This window comes from Phytophthora cinnamomi (assembly GCF_018691715.1).
Source record: "Phytophthora cinnamomi strain GKB4 chromosome Unknown Contig37, whole genome shotgun sequence".
Lineage (NCBI taxonomy): Eukaryota > Oomycota > Peronosporomycetes > Peronosporales > Peronosporaceae > Phytophthora > Phytophthora cinnamomi.
In genome coordinates, this window is record NW_027150970.1 from 190,596 (window position 1) to 207,685 (window position 17,090).

General features: G+C 50.0%; 4 protein-coding genes across 4 annotated transcripts; 1 reads left to right on the top strand and 3 right to left on the bottom strand.

Annotated features, from left to right (window-relative positions):
- Positions 1 to 7,637: 7,637 nt before the first annotated feature.
- IUM83_11780 (MtN3-like protein) lies at positions 7,638 to 8,281 on the bottom strand (the record flags this gene model as incomplete). Its single annotated transcript, XM_067936360.1, has 2 exons — positions 7,638 to 8,019; positions 8,121 to 8,281. 2 exons carry the CDS (start codon positions 8,279 to 8,281, stop codon positions 7,638 to 7,640), a joined length of 543 nt encoding a protein of 180 aa, XP_067792174.1.
- A 1,862-nt stretch (positions 8,282 to 10,143) lies between these two features.
- On the bottom strand, positions 10,144 to 11,655 carry IUM83_11781 (31 kda chloroplastic-like; the record flags this gene model as incomplete). The annotated part of the gene is made up of 2 exons (XM_067936361.1): positions 10,144 to 10,393; positions 10,517 to 11,655. 2 exons carry the CDS (start codon positions 11,653 to 11,655, stop codon positions 10,144 to 10,146), a joined length of 1,389 nt encoding a protein of 462 aa, XP_067792098.1.
- Positions 11,656 to 11,803: 148 nt separating this feature from the next.
- IUM83_11782 (uncharacterized protein) lies at positions 11,804 to 12,970 on the top strand (the record flags this gene model as incomplete). The annotated part of the gene is made up of 1 exon (XM_067936362.1): positions 11,804 to 12,970. The coding sequence occupies one exon, from the start codon at positions 11,804 to 11,806 to the stop codon at positions 12,968 to 12,970; it is 1,167 nt and encodes a 388-aa protein (XP_067792097.1).
- Positions 12,971 to 13,284: 314 nt separating this feature from the next.
- On the bottom strand, positions 13,285 to 13,719 carry IUM83_11783 (Extracellular cystatin-like protease inhibitor; the record flags this gene model as incomplete). The annotated part of the gene is made up of 1 exon (XM_067936363.1): positions 13,285 to 13,719. The coding sequence occupies one exon, from the start codon at positions 13,717 to 13,719 to the stop codon at positions 13,285 to 13,287; it is 435 nt and encodes a 144-aa protein (XP_067792096.1).
- Between the last annotated feature and the right edge of the window lie 3,371 nt (positions 13,720 to 17,090).

Below are 17,090 nucleotides of genomic sequence, written 5' to 3' on the forward strand. Positions count from 1 at the left end.
ATAGTTTGGTGCGCCACACTAATTCCAATTCACCATAAAAGTTGTTTTGGCAAATCAGAGCCGCCTTCGCTGTGCTCGGCAGCCAAGCATGGTTTTGACCAATCAGAAGTCCGGATTCGCATGACAGGAATGCGTTACGGACGGACATCAGGTTGTTCGTTTTAGTGGTTTAGGACTACCCGAGCGCCGCCGCTTCGCGGCGGTGGCTGTGGGTTTGGTTACAGTAGCGTGGTCTGCCCGCCTTCGCTTCTCTCCGGCAGGCGACGGTTTCGCCAAAGGAATATATAGCTAAACTGAAACATACTTCCCAAAAAGTCCTGAAATTATGTAATTACGATGTGTGTACTCCTGGACGTCTACTCCGCGTAAGCATATTCGAATACTTGCCTGTACACAATGACGTACAGCTTCAATAGTGAAGATTGCTGAGCTCACGGCTTCCTCTTGTGATACCTCCTATTTGGAACGCAAACTCCTTGCCTTAGCTGGAATAAGATTAATAATGCGTCTCCGGCGATTAAAAAACGTCGCTCTTCACTACTGCACCATTTTGCCCCGTACTGATCCTCGAGGGATCTCACGGATACTCCACCGCCGAGACCTTGATCTCATTCTTTCCACACGTCAGAGATGGTGTTAATCCCGCGGCTCATTTTATAAACGGTGGAAGCGTTGATGGACGGTTTAACATTCGATGTTTCTGAAGCAGATACACCCAGACTACTTAAGATTGGATCTGTTGAAACGTGTTGGGATACATCCTGCTGGACTAGCTTGATTTGTACTGTAGCTGTTCCAGCTGTAAGCGGTGATATGGCCTTCGATAAGCTTGACATGTTGCTCTCCACTGCTAACACAGAACGACGAATACTTTCTAGGGAAAGCTTCACGTCTTGATGCACTCCATCTAGTTTTGCTTTCAGAATCGGCATTGCACGCTCTAGTTGCTGTTCACTTGGGTCCTCAATATGATCAAGAGTCCAAATAGCTGTTGATCGGAAAGCCTTCAATTCGGCAGACTTGAAAATCGCGTGATTCCACACAGGATGGCGAGGAAACACATTCATCATCAATACGGCACCTTGCAGAATCACAGTTCTCAAGTATTCCAGCAGTTCCAAAAATCCTCCAGCAGCAAGGGTTTGTTCACACGTTCCATTGGCGAGCTTTTCTTTCCATTCCTTCACAAGCGGGAATATTTGACGCTGCAGATTCTCTGGTGGTTCTATCGATGCACGAGCAATAAAAAAGCTATCTCTCCCTGGCTCAAAGCCAGCCAAAAATCGCATTGCTTCTCGTGGTAACGATGTCAAATAACACTTTTCCATAGCTTGAGTGTTCCAGCGGTCTAACCTTCTGATCTGAGCTTCATTAGCACCACCGAGATCTGCCATTCTGGAACCAGAGCCTCTACCAACATGAGTTTTCGTACGGCATCTTAGCCCAATATGCGAAAGAGCTCCAGCTACAGCATCGAAATGAACTTTGTAAGACATCTCAGTAGATGGATTCTGTTTTGTTTTCAGCAGCTTCACAGGAAACCACTCCTTGGACTCCGAAAAATTAGGAAAAGGCTCCTGTTCACAATGCCATCGCCAAAACAAATAAAAACCAAGATGCCCGTGGGGGCAAATTTGAACATTCTTATTTCGAATGCACGCACCGACTTCAGTCCGCCCAACCTGGTTTATCTCCCCCTGCTTCATAATCATAACCAACGCTCGACATGGACTATACCCCTCATTTTCAAGTCGAATCGAATTCAAGTCAGCTAGCTCCATTTTTCTCGCGCACTCTCCACGCATGAGTGCGTAATGAGAAAGCTAAAACGTCAACAGATTTCTTAAGTTCGTACCATAATCTCGTCGCATCGTCCAAAAGTACGTCGAGATACACTGAATCTGTTCGTTAGTAGTATAGCCATCCAAAAGCGTATCGGAAACCCGGTCAGCAAAGTTTTGCGCTTTCTGTCTTCTTCAGTAAACTCCGCCATCTTTAGGAGAGCTCGCACTGCATCGTCGCGTGGAGAAGGGTGACTGTTGACCTTAGCGAGTTTTTGTTGCCGCCATATATCAGCCATCGCGGCAACATAACTTGTGACAGTAGCCTTACCGACCACTGCGTTTGTAGTGCCATTTTCTTCTGTGCTAGATTGCTGTTGCCCCCGCCTGTTCGATTTGTGTCTTTTTGGTCTACCAATTACACATTCTTTCAGGAAAAGATGCAGCTTCGGCCCTGTAACTGTGTATCGGGTGAGATCGCTGAAAGCATCCCCCTGATCGTCGCACCACTTCACGAACTCGTTCTGCTTGCTCTTGTAAGCCCTTACTATGTTCGTAGGTCGAATCACCTACGCCTGCTGGTACGTTTGGAGGACAGACTCGTCGAGCGAACGTTCATGCGGGACTCTTCCTGCGACATAGCCCATGCCATGGTTGGTGCTTGCTGGAAGTTCGCCGACTGACTTTTTTGGCCCTCTCGCAGGTAATTCTGGCTGGATTTCTACCAATAGCTAACCTAAAGCCCTGAATTCAAAAACCGCCTCTATCTAACTACCGAGCCGATTAATAACACCTGTTTATGTGCGACCTCTCTGGCAGTAGGTAACGGTCCCGGACCAGCCCCCAGTTGTGGTAATGACTATTATAATGACTATTAGCCCCCAGTTGTGATAATAGTCATTATAATAGTCATTAGCCCCAGTTGTGATAATAGTCATTATAATAGTCATTATCACAACTGGGGGCTGGTCCGGGACCGTTACCTACTGCCAGAGAGGTCGCACATAAACAGGTGTTATTAATCGGCTCGGTAGTTAGATAGAGGCGGTTTTTGAATTCAGGGCTTTAGGTTAGCTATTGGTAGAAATCCAGCCAGAACTACCTGCGAGAGGGCCAAAAACGTCAGTCGGCGAACTTTCAGCAAGCACCAACCATGGCATGGGCTATGTCGCAGGAAGAGTCCCGCATGAACGTTCGCCTCGACGAGTCTGTCCTCCAAACGTACCAGCAGGCGTAGGTGATTCGACCTACGAACATAGTAAGGGCTTACAAGAGCAAGCAGAACGAGTTCGTGAAGTGGTGCGACGATCAGGGGGATGCTTTCAGCGATCTCACCCGATACACAGTTACAGGGCCGAAGCTGCATCTTTTCCTGAAAGAATGTGTAATTGGTAGACCAAAAAGACACAAATCGAACAGGCGGGGGCAACAGCAATCTAGCACAGAAGAAAATGGCACTACAAACGCAGTGGTCGGTAAGGCTACTGTCACAAGTTATGTTGCCGCGATGGCTGATATATGGCGGCAACAAAAACTCGCTAAGGTCAACAGTCACCCTTCTCCACGCGACGATGCAGTGCGAGCTCTCCTAAAGATGGCGGAGTTTACTGAAGAAGACAGAAAGCGCAAAACTTTTGCTGACCGGGTTTCCGATACGCTTTTGGATGGCTATACTACTAACGAACAGATTCAGTGTATCTCGACGTACTTTTGGACGATGCGACGAGATTATGGTACGAACTTAAGAAATCTGTTGACGTTTTAGCTTTCTCATTACGCACTCATGCGTGGAGAGTGCGCGAGAAAAATGGAGCTAGCTGACTTGAATTCGATTCGACTTGAAAATGAGGGGTATAGTCCATGTCGAGCGTTGGTTATGATTATGAAGCAGGGGGAGATAAACCAGGTTGGGCGGACTGAAGTCGGTGCGTGCATTCGAAATAAGAATGTTCAAATTTGCCCCCACGGGCATCTTGGTTTTTATTTGTTTTGGCGATGGCATTGTGAACAGGAGCCTTTTCCTAATTTTTCGGAGTCCAAGGAGTGGTTTCCTGTGAAGCTGCTGAAAACAAAACAGAATCCATCTACTGAGATGTCTTACAAAGTTCATTTCGATGCTGTAGCTGGAGCTCTTTCGCATATTGGGCTAAGATGCCGTACGAAAACTCATGTTGGTAGAGGCTCTGGTTCCAGAATGGCAGATCTCGGTGGTGCTAATGAAGCTCAGATCAGAAGGTTAGACCGCTGGAACACTCAAGCTATGGAAAAGTGTTATTTGACATCGTTACCACGAGAAGCAATGCGATTTTTGGCTGGCTTTGAGCCAGGGAGAGATAGCTTTTTTATTGCTCGTACATCGATAGAACCACCAGAGAATCTGCAGCGTCAAATATTCCCGCTTGTGAAGGAATGGAAAGAAAAGCTCGCCAATGGAACGTGTGAACAAACCCTTGCTGCTGGAGGATTTTTGGAACTGCTGGAATACTTGAGAACTGTGATTCTGCAAGGTGCCGTATTGATGATGAATGTGTTTCCTCGCCATCCTGTGTGGAATCACGCGATTTTCAAGTCTGCCGAATTGAAGGCTTTCCGATCAACAGCTATTTGGACTCTTGATCATATTGAGGACCCAAGTGAGCAGCAACTAGAGCGTGCAATGCCGATTCCGAAAGCAAAACTAGATGGAGTGCATCAAGACGTGAAGCTTTCCCTAGAAAGTATTCGTCGTTCTGTGTTAGCAGTGGAGAGCAACATGTCTAGCTTATCGAAGGCCATATCACCGCTTACAGCTGGAACAGCTACAGTACAAATCAAGCTAGTCCAGCAGGATGTATCCCAACACGTTTCAACAGATCCAATCTTAAGTAGTCTGGGTGTATCTGCTTCAGAAACATCGAATGTTAAACCGTCCATCAACGCTTCCACCGTTTATAAAATGAGCCGCGGGATTAACACCATCTCTGACGTGTGGAAAGAATGAGATCAAGGTCTCGGCGGTGGAGTATCCGTGAGATCCCTCGAGGATCAGTACGGGGCAAAATGGTGCAGTAGTGAAGAGCGACGTTTTTTAATCGCCGGAGACGCATTATTAATCTTATTCAAGCTAAGGCAAGGAGTTTGCGTTCCGAACAGGAAGTATCACAAGAGGAAGCCGTGAGCTCAGCAATCTTCACTATTGAAGCTGTACGTGTACAACAGCGCGAATCTCTTAATTGGGTTTCTGTGCACGCGGAAGAGCTATCAGTAGAGCTCGGGACAACACTTTCACGACGACCGTGATGCCCAATATGTCGTACCCGGTATTGGGAAGACTTGTTTTTTACTCGAACAGATTCACCTTAACTCGAACGGATTCGCCTTAACTCGAACGATGCAGAAACCTCTAACTCGTCATACGTCAAATAGTCGGTTGATCTCCTCTCATCCATCACTTCGGATTCCCCCCTCCAGCCGACAGATCCCTCCAAGGCCGACGATGGTGCGCTCCTGCAATAACCTCACGCTGGAGGAGAAGATAGCCAAGCTACAGCGGTGGAAACAACACCCTGAATGGAGTCTCAAAGTGGCATCTGAGGAGTTGAATGTCCCCAAAGGATCACTGCACGGATGGAAAAAAAGTTCTGGCATCTGCTGGACCAAGAAATTCCTGCTGACGTTGCTCAAAGAAAGCGCAAGAAGAGAGCGGGGCGTCCACACCGATCAGCCCCTTACGAACTACGCGTGCTGGAGTACTATGAGAACTGTATATATCATGACGAAAAGTGCAGCAACATCGACTTGCAGAAGTACTACCGTGGAATTGAGGAGTTTGTGAGAGCCAAGTCTGACAGCGGCCAAAAGACATGGGTTCAACGATTTGTTGTGAGATACAAGGCTATTGTTGCAGCGCGGGTCAAGGAAGCAAAAACACCTGAAAAGGCTGCTGCAGACGCAACGGCTGCTGAGAATGCAGAGGATGTGGAGGCTGCAGAGACCAGAACACGTACACTGACAGGCAGTAGTGACAATGGAGCGGGTGGTGACAGTGCTGAGGGTAGTAGTGACGCTGCTAAGGGTGGTGGTGACATTGTTTGCAGTGGTGATAGTGGTGACAGTGACAGCAGTGGTGACAGTGGTGATAGTGATAGCAGTGAATGTGAACCTGACGAAACTAGTGGTAGCAGGAAAATTGATCAAATTGATGAGCCTGAAAGTCGGCCGCCAGCGGCCGACAGTGAGAGCGACGTGGAGATGCTGGACAGTGATGTGGGTATTCAAAAGGGTGATATTGCGGCTACTATCGCAAAACAAAATACGCAAAGTGCTACAATGCAACGTTTTTTTCGAACGCGTTATCCGAGCTACGTCCCACTTGTTGTGTGGACAGATCCACAGACAAAGCATACGCTACATGTATTCATGGACGACTCCGGTAGTCTTCTGAATAGTACGTCGACTACTGGAAACGCAATTGACTATTTCATCTACAGGTATATGATGAATAAACCAGGCATTGTTCGCGCGCTTGGAACTGCTGTATTCGCTGAAATGGAACTGGCATTTACTTTTCGGGGACGCGGCAAGAAAAAAACAACTGTGCTCAAGTCGTTGATGGAGGGTTTTGATTGGTCTGCATATCGATATGTTCTCATCCCGCTTTCAGGCAGAAATCACTGGATTTTTCTAATTGTTGAGAATGCAGCAGAAAATGGGCATTGCAAGATGTATCATGTTGATTCTCTGAAAGGCACACACAATTCTGATTACGTTTTTCAGGTATTCAAGTGGTTTCTCAGTCGCCGCTTGGCTTATAATACAAACCTCCCTGTTGCAGGATTTGAAGCTACAAACTACGCGTACAAGACAAAGCCGCAGCAAACTAATTCGCTTGATTGCGGTATCTATCTCTTGCACTACATGGACACTATTGCAAGTTTGATTTCTGAGCTTGTGCCTGCATCCATTGTGGATGACATCACGTCCTGGACAACCCGCGGTAGGTTTAATGCGACGAAGGCCGAGCAGTATCGCGCTCTTCTCCACCAGCGACTTCATGAGGACATGAAACCACGGTAGTTTACTTTCTTTTTCCTCTGTTCGAGTTAATATGAACCTGTTCGAGTTAATATGAATCTGTTCGAGTTAAGGTGAATCTGTTCGAGTTAAGGTGAATCTGTTCGACTTACTATGAATCTCCCCTCGATTGGATAAAATCTCTGAAAAAAAGATATTTGCCCCGCGTCTTTTCCGCCTTACAAATCATCTTAGGTCCTGGACCGAGACCCACACTAAGCCAGGGTAGATAACCCCTCATTATTGACATGAGATTTAAGTTAAGCCAACTCGAAGAAAGAAGTAGAATATGCCCTCAGGCGGGCAATGGGATTGCGTGGAAGTTGGTAGAGTAGCTTGGAAAGTCTGACGTGGAAATATCAGGCGCGATGCTGGCAGTGGCGATCATTTTGGTGACGTTTTTAGTCTCTGGAGCGCCTTAGCTGGCGAGTCAATGGCTGGCGACAACGATGACTGTTTCAGCTGCTTCGGATTGAACACAAGGTACAAGATAATCTGGAGCAGCGGCAGCGCTGCAGAGAAGATGCCGAGCCCTAAAATGAACATGTCGTTCACCTCGGGGGCATAATATGCACTGCTGGCTTCATTAGCAACGTGCTGTGGATCGTATAATATAGATCGTATATTATACAATCCACAGCACGTTGCTAATGAAGCCAGCAGTGCATATTATGCATTCACGGCCGCGGGCAGCTTCATACTATACATGTCACCGTTCGAGATCATCAAGTCCGTGCTGCAGACGAAGTCTGGCGCCTCGATTCCCATCACGACGTGCACTGCTGGCTTCATATAGATCGTATATTATACAATCCACAGCACGTTGCTAATGAAGCCAGCAGTGCACGTCGTGATGGGAATCGAGGCGCCAGACTTCGTCTGCAGCACGGACTTGATGATCTCGAACGGTGACATGTATAGTATGAAGCTGCCCGCGGCCGTGATCCAACCGACAATATTTTCGACAGCGCTTAGTCTTTGGTTAGTCAAGCCCTCACGCCCCAGCACCGCATACGTCGTTCCGAGCGTCGCGAACGTCAAAGCGAATACGACAGCCTTGGCAGTGTACGCGCGAGATTTCGTGTAGTGGAAGTGCACGGCCACGTAGCAGGCTGCCAGCACTTCTCCAACAAGATAGGTAACTAGCAAAAGGAAAACATCGTTCGTGACATAGCCATAGATCAACCTGGCAAATTGAGATCAGTACGGAAGCAGCAACATCACAACACAATGACATCAATGGATAGTTCTGGTGAACTGAATGCCGTAGCCAATAGACAGACGCACCAAAGGTGACAGCTGATCCAGAGCGCCACAAGAGGGAGCACCACCACCTCGCTCGTATCCTTGTTAGTGCAAACGCGGTATATGGATGGGATCAGGCTGAGGCACATGATCATGCCCGAGACCGACGTAGCGGCTTTGAGCACCACCAGCCACATACCCATCGTTAGTGCCGCGAGCGCCTTCGCCGTCTGTCAGGTGTTAATAGAAGCAAAAGAAATCGATAAAAAAAATCCAGGTTGTTATTCACGTGTTAGACAATTAACGTCAAGAACGAGCAGGTAAGCTCTGTGTCGAGAGCTGGTAAAAGCAAAAGTGATCACTCGAGAGCCTCGTCGGGACTTCACCTGTGTGTATCGCATCCAGGTGTTACCAAGTCAGTGGAAGAAATGGTCGCAGTGCTTTGCAGCACTTGTCCCCCCAAGAAAAGTTTTTTTTCCTCTCTAATCCTGCATTCGACAAAGCATCATACGCACCGCTGCCTTCGTATCATGTTCGCGCTATGTCGCTTTAGACGCTGACAAATTTATCGTACAGAGTACTCTGTGTGTTGGCCTGACCAGTAGGTAAAGTAAAGACTGGGGTTGACGACTTTATCGAAGTATGCCTCACATTTACTATAGATACTTATTACAGTTGACCAATCAAAGTCCATACATAACTGGACATCAAATATTTAAAAGCTAAAACACTCATAGAAAGTGAAAACAACTCAAATTCGACTGATTTTTACTCGAGCTTTTATTTAATAGACAATAGACAATATGTTACACTTGTAAAAATATTGTGGTCACACGCCCCATTTAAAATCCAGGATTTCGGGGTCTGGAAATGGAGATATGCTTTTCCGACCGATGTAACTCCACGATTTCTTAACATTTTTAGCTTTTAAAAAGCACAAGACACAGCTCTTTTGGATTCACGCGGTTAAACCACGTTTCGTTCTTCGGTTCGTAAGCATCTTTTTGTTTGACGCGGTCTCAAATGAAATTTAACCCAAACAATGTAAGTTGTACGTACTAAGGTTTTGCTACATTGTCTTGGCATATGGATTACTTAGTACTTTGATTCGAGATTAGAGGAATCTACACAAAATATACCTATTTCCCACTCACTTCGAAGTACTATAACAGGTTAAAACGTTTTAATGATTTAAAAGATCAGTGTAGTGTTTTCGAACTACATTTTATCACTTTGTTTTGCCAGCTCTGATCAATAAAAGATCGAAACAAGAAAAAGGAGACCCAGCATTTCATACGTATGTGTGCTGCGGGATAAAGGCACAACTGATATCTGCAGTTGTTGTTCTCAGCTTCGTTGTTGATCAAGTGATGTCCAGCCACTACAGAAGACTGCGTGTACTGGCAGCCCCGCGCGGGGATGAAATTGACAATTCGATACAATCAACCGGGATTTACTTGAAGCTTGCGCAGCGAGTACTGTGGTAAACTGGCAAAGCGAACCAAATTTACATAAAAGGCGCAGATGAAGGTGGTAATGTCGCGGTTGTAGGCGCTCACATAGGCCAAAGTCGTGTACAGAAATTTTCAGTCGGTTTCGGTGGCCGACGACCCAGTTGAGGTGGCAAACAGCGCTAAGACCACAAGAGGAACTGCAATGGCGCCAAGTGAGAGCATCGGCGATCGTCAGGTTCTGGAGTTACTGGTAGTTGGAAGCGAGAAACTTGGAATATGCCTATGACCTCTCCTAGTATGCGCAAGATTTATCCTCAGTCAACATGCCTACACATTCATGTTGTTCCGATTGCTAGCACCTGTGTGCATGTATGTATGCACGCAGCAACTTATTGCTACTTGTTGAGGCCCTCTAATCTCAAGATTCCATCTAACCGCTTCGCAGGCTCCAGCACTTGCTAGCCCTCCGCATTTTGATCATTCATCATCGTGCTTATTCACATACTGACGAATCTTGCCGCAAGTATGAGCCACCTCACGCGTACAATACCACAAATATACGCACATACGAACTTGGTTATCTCGTAAATGAGGTTGCTGTTCTCGTCCTATTACTTCGGCGGAAGGGCGCAGGACACGCGTAGCTTCATTCCGTTGAACTCTTTCCCATCCAGGTCCTCCACCGCTCGGTTCATGTCCTCAGCGCTTCGCAGCGTCACGAATCCAAATCCACGGGCTGTGATCCGCACAGTCTCGTACCCCAGGTACTGGAAGAGGAACGACAGCTCTTCGCGCGAGGTGCCTTGCGGGAGGTTCCCCACGTACACCTCGTACGGGTGAGGAGCAGGGTGGAAACCGCCTCTACCCCCATTGCCCCCACGGTAGCCGCCACGATCGCCATCAAAGCCGCGTGGCCGATATCCTCCATTGCTCCCGCGCCGACGGGTGTCCAGGTTCGGTGGCACTTCGGCGTGACCCCACCACACGTTGTGGACGACGACGCCTTCGGGGTTACCATTCTCGTCGCGGGTAGGCACCGTGAGTACGAGGTTCTCTCCCTCGCGGATGGGCACGCGGTGCTTGAACTCGTCCTGGAAGATCTCCTCAATAAACACAAGAAACCCGGTGGGTACAACCGTCAGCCGCAGCGTGAACGGTTCTCCAAACGTCAGTGGGAATCGCGGCAGCGGCTGCGAGCAGCCCCATCGGCCGTCGATGTTGCTGTTCTGGATGATGTGCCCTCCTCTCTGGCGTCGCGGGTTGAAGTGGTACAGCACCGTTCCAGGGTACGGCGCGCCGCTGAGCATGCTGGACTGCGTGCTGACATTGAAGCAGCAGCGGGACGACCTTGGGGGCAGCGTCGCGTGGATGATCAGCGTGTTGTTCGTGGCGAACGCCACTTCCGGCAGCACCAGGTCCAGCGGCGTGCCCGTGGCCGAGTCCCAGTCCTCGCTGCGGAGGAAGCTCTCGAGCGGCAGCTGGATGGACGTGCGGCCTCCCTGGATCTTGATCTCCCCGGGCTTGTCGCTCTTGGTGCTCCTCGGCCTCTTCACACTGTGCACGCCGCCCACGACGCTGCCGGAGCCGCCCCTCAAGATGTCCGTCAAGGGGTTCGTCCTCTTGACGGCGGAGGAGCTGCCGGCCGCCCTGGCGCCCCCGGTCTTCTTGGCCATGAGCAGCTTGGCACGTTCCACCGCCGACATGGCCGGCTTGGCCCCTGCAGCAGCGGCTCCAGCGCCAGCGGCGCCGTTGCTGCCGGCCGCCGCGGACGAGCGCTGCGCCAGGAAGCTCTGCACGCGGGCGCGGTCCGACGAGAGCTGGCGCTTGGGCGTGGTGGCGGAGGGCGGCGTGGCGCCCCCGCCCTTGCCCATGGCGCCCAGCGAGCTCTTGCGGCTCAGCGGCGCCGCGCCCGCCGCCTTGGGGGACGCCGCGGGCAGCGCCACGCTCAGCTCCGAGGCCTGCGCGGCCGCCGCGTCCGCCGCGCTCTGGAACAGCTGCTGCAGCAGGATCTCCTGCGCCGTGAGGTACTTGCCGCCGAAGGCCTCGAGCTGCAGGTGCTGCTGCAGCTCGTGCAGCTCGTCGTCCTTGGGCGGCTCCAGCGCCAGCGTCTCGTCCCTCGGCATGGCTAATTGAATTATGACGGATGATAGGGAGGGAGTACATGCTGAAAGAATGCTGAATTTGGTGTATCGATACATCAATTATTGATGTCGTAAGGGAGGGTTGAAGAATGTGGTGTGACCACACCATGCGCATAGTGAAAATAAGAAGATGGGCGCGCCGATCAGATGGGCGAGCGGCTTGCTGCTGCTGATTCTGCTGCTGTGCTGCGCGCACGCGGCGCCCTCGGTGGACGAGCAGGTGGCGCAGATGGACGCGCTGGTGGCCTCCAAGCTGCAGGAGACGCGCCGCGCGTACGCGGTCGTGGCGCAGCAGCTGAGCGCGGCCGGCCAAGTGGCGGAGCTGTTCGTGCTGGAGGACGCGCAGCTGGAGCTGCTGGCGCTGGAGACGCGCGCTCGGCTGGCGCAGGTGCAGGAGGAGGTCAGGGACAAGATGCAGGCGGCACTAAACGAGGTGGACGCGCTGCGTCGCGCGACGGTGGACGACGCGACGGCGTGGCGGGAGACGGTGGAGGGGCTGAAGGCCGCCACGCGCGCGAAGCGCCAGGCGCTGCAGCGGAAGAAAATGCAGAGAGAGATTGAGGAGGACGAGGAGCGGAAGATGCAGGCGCTGCAGCAGCTGGAGAGGCAGAGAGAAGAGGAGAAGGAGCTGGAGAGGCTGCAGCAGGAGGAGAAGCAGAAACAACAGGAGACTGAGAAGACGAGGCTGTTGGATGAGAAGAAGAGATTTTTGGATGAGAAGCAAGAGCTGGAAGAACAGCGGGAGCTGGAGGAGCAGCAGCAGAAGCAAAAACTGGAAGAGCAGCAGAGACTCAAGATGGAGAAGCAGCGGCAAGAGAAGACTGACCAGCTACGACAGTTGAAGGAAATGCAGGAGATGGAGCGGCAGCAGGAGCTGAAGAGGCAACAGAAGGAACGACACCAAATAGTGGAGGAGGCGAGCCGATCCCAGTCCCCGAACACCAACGAAGAGTTGCCGCCTGAAGGCAGAGAAGAACGCCATGGGAGACTGCTCGATACCTACGTGTCGCTGGAAAGAGTCGTCGTGGATGCAGCTGCGACGATTTATCGCCAATTGGTGCTGCCTGTCGTGGCGGTCTTGGGCTTCTTCTTCGTGTTGACGGTTGTCATCGCTCGGTACAACTCCGTGAAGCAGGCGCGGCGCAACCGGCGAGTGCTGTACTCTGGATACCCTAAAACATACCGGCGGAAGACAGATCAAGAGCAAAAGGCAGTGCCAAATGAAAGCGGCGATCAACGGCCTCGCTATCGCCACTCAGCTCCCCATCCAGACCCAAACGATTTTATTGGAAACTAAGCCCGAGTTGCTCCATTTTGCTCCATTCTTCCTCGGCGTGAATATATTTAAATGGGTTTGACTGGCAGTCGTGGATAATCACGAACTCAAAATGGCGTATGCGTATGTGTATTCTTTTCTGATTCTCTCGTGGTCAATGCTAGAAAGTTGCTGTACGGCGAGCCTGTAATGGTGTCACAACAATCCAGCTGTGCTAAATGAACCAGTTCCAGGGGGAGACTCAGCAACGCTAGGAACAATCTCACATCGTGCTCATCTACTTGAAGTAGTTGTATAAACGCGATACGCACATGTCGGAATGATGCCAACCTGTTTTAATGCTTCGGCTTCACCTTGTGCACAGTGATCGACTTCACCGTGTAGTCGCCGGTCTTCGCATTCGGCGAGATCACGACGTCGAAGTTATCGCACTCGGGGTAGAAGTACGACTCAAAGCAACGTCCTCCATACTCCTTGCGCACCAGACAACCACCCACAACAAATTTGTAGCTGGTCGAGTCAGCTTGGCGAACGTGCTTGCTCATAGTCGATGTCTTCGTTCCTAGCTCTTCGACGACGCGGACGCAGATAAAGTCTTTGATAGCGGGGTTGTAGGCATTTTCGTCGGCCAGCGTGGCGTACAGCAGTTCGCTGTCACCAGCAGTCACTTTGGTCTCCGACCACTTGCCAGCAGAAGATGTTTTAGCTGACACAGTAGCCAGCAGCGCCGCAGCGAAGAACGAAGATGCGAGGGTGGTCAAAGAAACCATGGTGGCTGCTGTCAGAGTTGGTGTGGAGCGCGTGTTGGGACCAGGGGAGTTGGAGAATGGCAGCGTGATCAAAGGCGAAACTAGAGCTCAAGCTGGTGCGCTGAAATGTGGACGTAGAACCGAGATGATTGCGGATCGATTTGATCGGGTGGCGTGCTCAACAGAGAAATCATAAAGAGATCTGCTCGTGAACATAAAATGCTGGTGACAGTTTGGAATTCCGTCGCGAGCCTGGGCTTGCATGCGCTCTGGGTTTTCGTGGCTCTAGATTTCTACCTGGCCCCAAGTGCAAAGGACCGGAGGCGACCCCATTTGCAGTGAGATGCAACCACAACGTCCGCTTGGTTTATCAGTTTTACTAACGTTAGCTTCAACTTTTTTGTCCTATTGTGCTCTCGTCTGAAGGCAACTGGTTGAAGTGAGAACCGAAACGTTATCTGGATGTACTAGTTACAGGTGTCCCCGCTGAATCTGCAAAGGTGGGACCAAAAACGACTGCGAGGTTACAATATCTGCACAGGTTGCGCATAGACGCTAATGTACTGCTTTTATAGACGCCAATGTACTGCTTTTTAATGAAGAATGGTACGGATCGACATAGCTGAGTTTGCGCTAGATACGATGCCAGAATGCATCCAGCAGTTCCTGATAGAGGCGGGAGTTACAGCATTCCAAGCCTGTGACGCCCAACTTAAGGCTGTATAGATTGAGATCTTCTCCTGCGGCAACCCTACAATATACCGATCAATGCTATCCTCGACCTTAATGCGCGTGAAGAGACTCTTGATGCACGCAATGGTGCCCTGATCTAAGATATAATGTTCATTGTGGGCCTTTCATTTTCTACCGTGATCTAGCAACTCGATGTTTCCAGCAGAAAGACATTTTCCCGCAATGATCTTACTAATTCAGTACAGCTCACCAGACAGCTGTGGCAAATCTTGTGCACTGGCAGACTCCCGCACACTCTGTGTTCGCGGTAGATAGCCGATGGCAGTTGCAGATTCAGCGGGGACACCTGTACGCCAGGAACGAAGAATTGTGTTCGCACTGTTTTCAAAACTGCGCTACTGTATTGCAAGTTTTAAAACGTGCCGATTGTTTCCAAGAACAACACCTGGTGGGTTGCATTTACGACTCCAAAATCAAGGTCTTCTTGCTACAATATCGCTGGCAAAATGGTACATGTATCGTAACCTTACCATGGATAGTAGCTTGAAGGGATGCTTTGTCACCAGTTGCATGTGGGAGTGACCTTCCTCTGCAGTCCCATCTAAGGAAAGCGAGACCGCTTGTGTGCATAGGTGCATGCACATGGTCTCTACTAGCACTTTTTCGTACATGAAAATTCGTGTGTTGCCACGCCTATGGAAATCTGGATTAATTGGACACGGATTTCCAGTGGCTGATATGTACGTTATCCACCATCGTAATCCTGCCACCACCTTAGTTTTGATTGTACCTATGATGCTAACCTAGCATTGCTAGGTAATGAATGAGATATGTATGCAGATTTCAGAACAGCAAAAAATTATTTTTTCACACTCCCTTTCATAGATGATAAACAGATTTAGAAGGAAGATCAATTTAGAAAACATACAGTTCTCGTGTTTACCTACCATAGCTACTTAGTGTCTTTTTTATTTAAATTATACTTGTGGACTCGAGAATAATTAATTCAAGTTAAATGCTAACCTTACGCTTCGTCATACACATAGCACATGTGTAAGTCGTAATAGTGAGCCAAAGTAGGCCCACTACGCCAGATGTCAAGCTTGAGCACTAATGCACGGAGCTGAGGCTCCAAATTGCGTGGTAAACGTGTCCCGGTGCCATGGCTACGAGCCGCTCAAGCGCTCCACAGCGGCCACTGTCGGCGCGCGAGAAGAGCAGCCTTGGGGGATCATTATTCACTGGTAAACCATGGGTTCTTAACTGGTTGCTTGATAAGGCCCCATCGAGATGGATGCTCAGAGGTACCATCGCTTCTATCGCGCTTAGTGCACTTCTGGCTCTGTAAGCTCGATCATGGTTCAATGCCTTCTCTAGCAACAGGTCATGCAGCAGCACTTCGTCTTCCTTTGCCTTGTGCGCCTGAAAGCGAGTCGCCCGCTGCACGTCATCGAGTAAGGCCTTGGCTCCAACGACGCGATCGAAACGCGGCAAATTTGCTGTCTGCCATCAGATCCGATGAAAAAACGGTTCCAACCGTGTTCTTCAATGATGTCATGGCACCGTTTGAAATATTGTATCACCCTTTCGCTCGCGTCGGTTTCCGACATGTCCATGCGTGATTGCTCACGCATTTCCGCGTCGATGTCTGGGACATCATTATTTTTCACACTGGCGATAACTTTGTCGATCCCAGCCATGATATGGGCGTTCGTGACGTCGTCAAAGAAATGTGTCAATGGAGGAGGCACCACAAGCGCAGCATCCCCTCGTCGAATGTATTCTTGACCGACACGATGAGATCGCCCGTATTTTCCTTCGCGCGGCTCCAGATCGTCTTATCGGACTCTCGGTGCCCCTACGCCACTTCGCCCAGGCCGCGTGAGAGGTGTTGTGAGCCGAGATGGTGGGATGGGCGTGAAGATCGGGGCGCCAGCACGGTCTTGATGGTCGACCTGGTCTTGGTCATATTTGTGGTTTAAGCAGGAAACTGGTAAAGCGTTCTTTGCAGTGTCTGCAGGAAAGGCAGAAGACGCGTTAAGGGAGACGGCGAAGCTCCCAGAAGTTTAGTGTAACGGGGTTACACGTACAAGTGGCTGCAAGCCACTTGTGAATTTAACAGATAGGTTATCTGTTAAAAGTTTTGGATGCTTCCTCACCTTGGTGTAAGACACACCAATGGATACATTGAAGTGGACCACCACAATGAGTGGTCCACACATACCCAAAGATCCTATTGGTAGAAAGCAGCATCTTTCTACCAATCAGTGTCATGCATGTTAGCGGGGCTCTGACAGCCAGCCGCTGTCAACCCTTTCATAGATGATAAACAGTTTTTAGCAGATTTTAGAGGAATGTTGCAGGGTACTGAACCTTGGTACACTGTACCAGTTCCGAGGTAGCCGAACCGGTTAACCGAACCGGTCCAATACGACCACACGTTGATTAGACGAGTAGGTTGATTGGACGAGTAGTGTAGAATGATGGTTGATTAGACGCACTAGTTGATAGGACGCACGGCCGCGTGTCTTTAGCACTAGCCTAGGGTGTAAGCTCCAACAATCCAATCACTTCTGAATTTCGATTCAACCCCCCAAGTGACCTTCCTCGCCTCGCCCCAAGCCTCGGCGGTGTCTACGACCAAGTCTACAAGTGCAAGATCCCAGTACGACCTTCTTCAGGTTATGAGCCCAAGCACC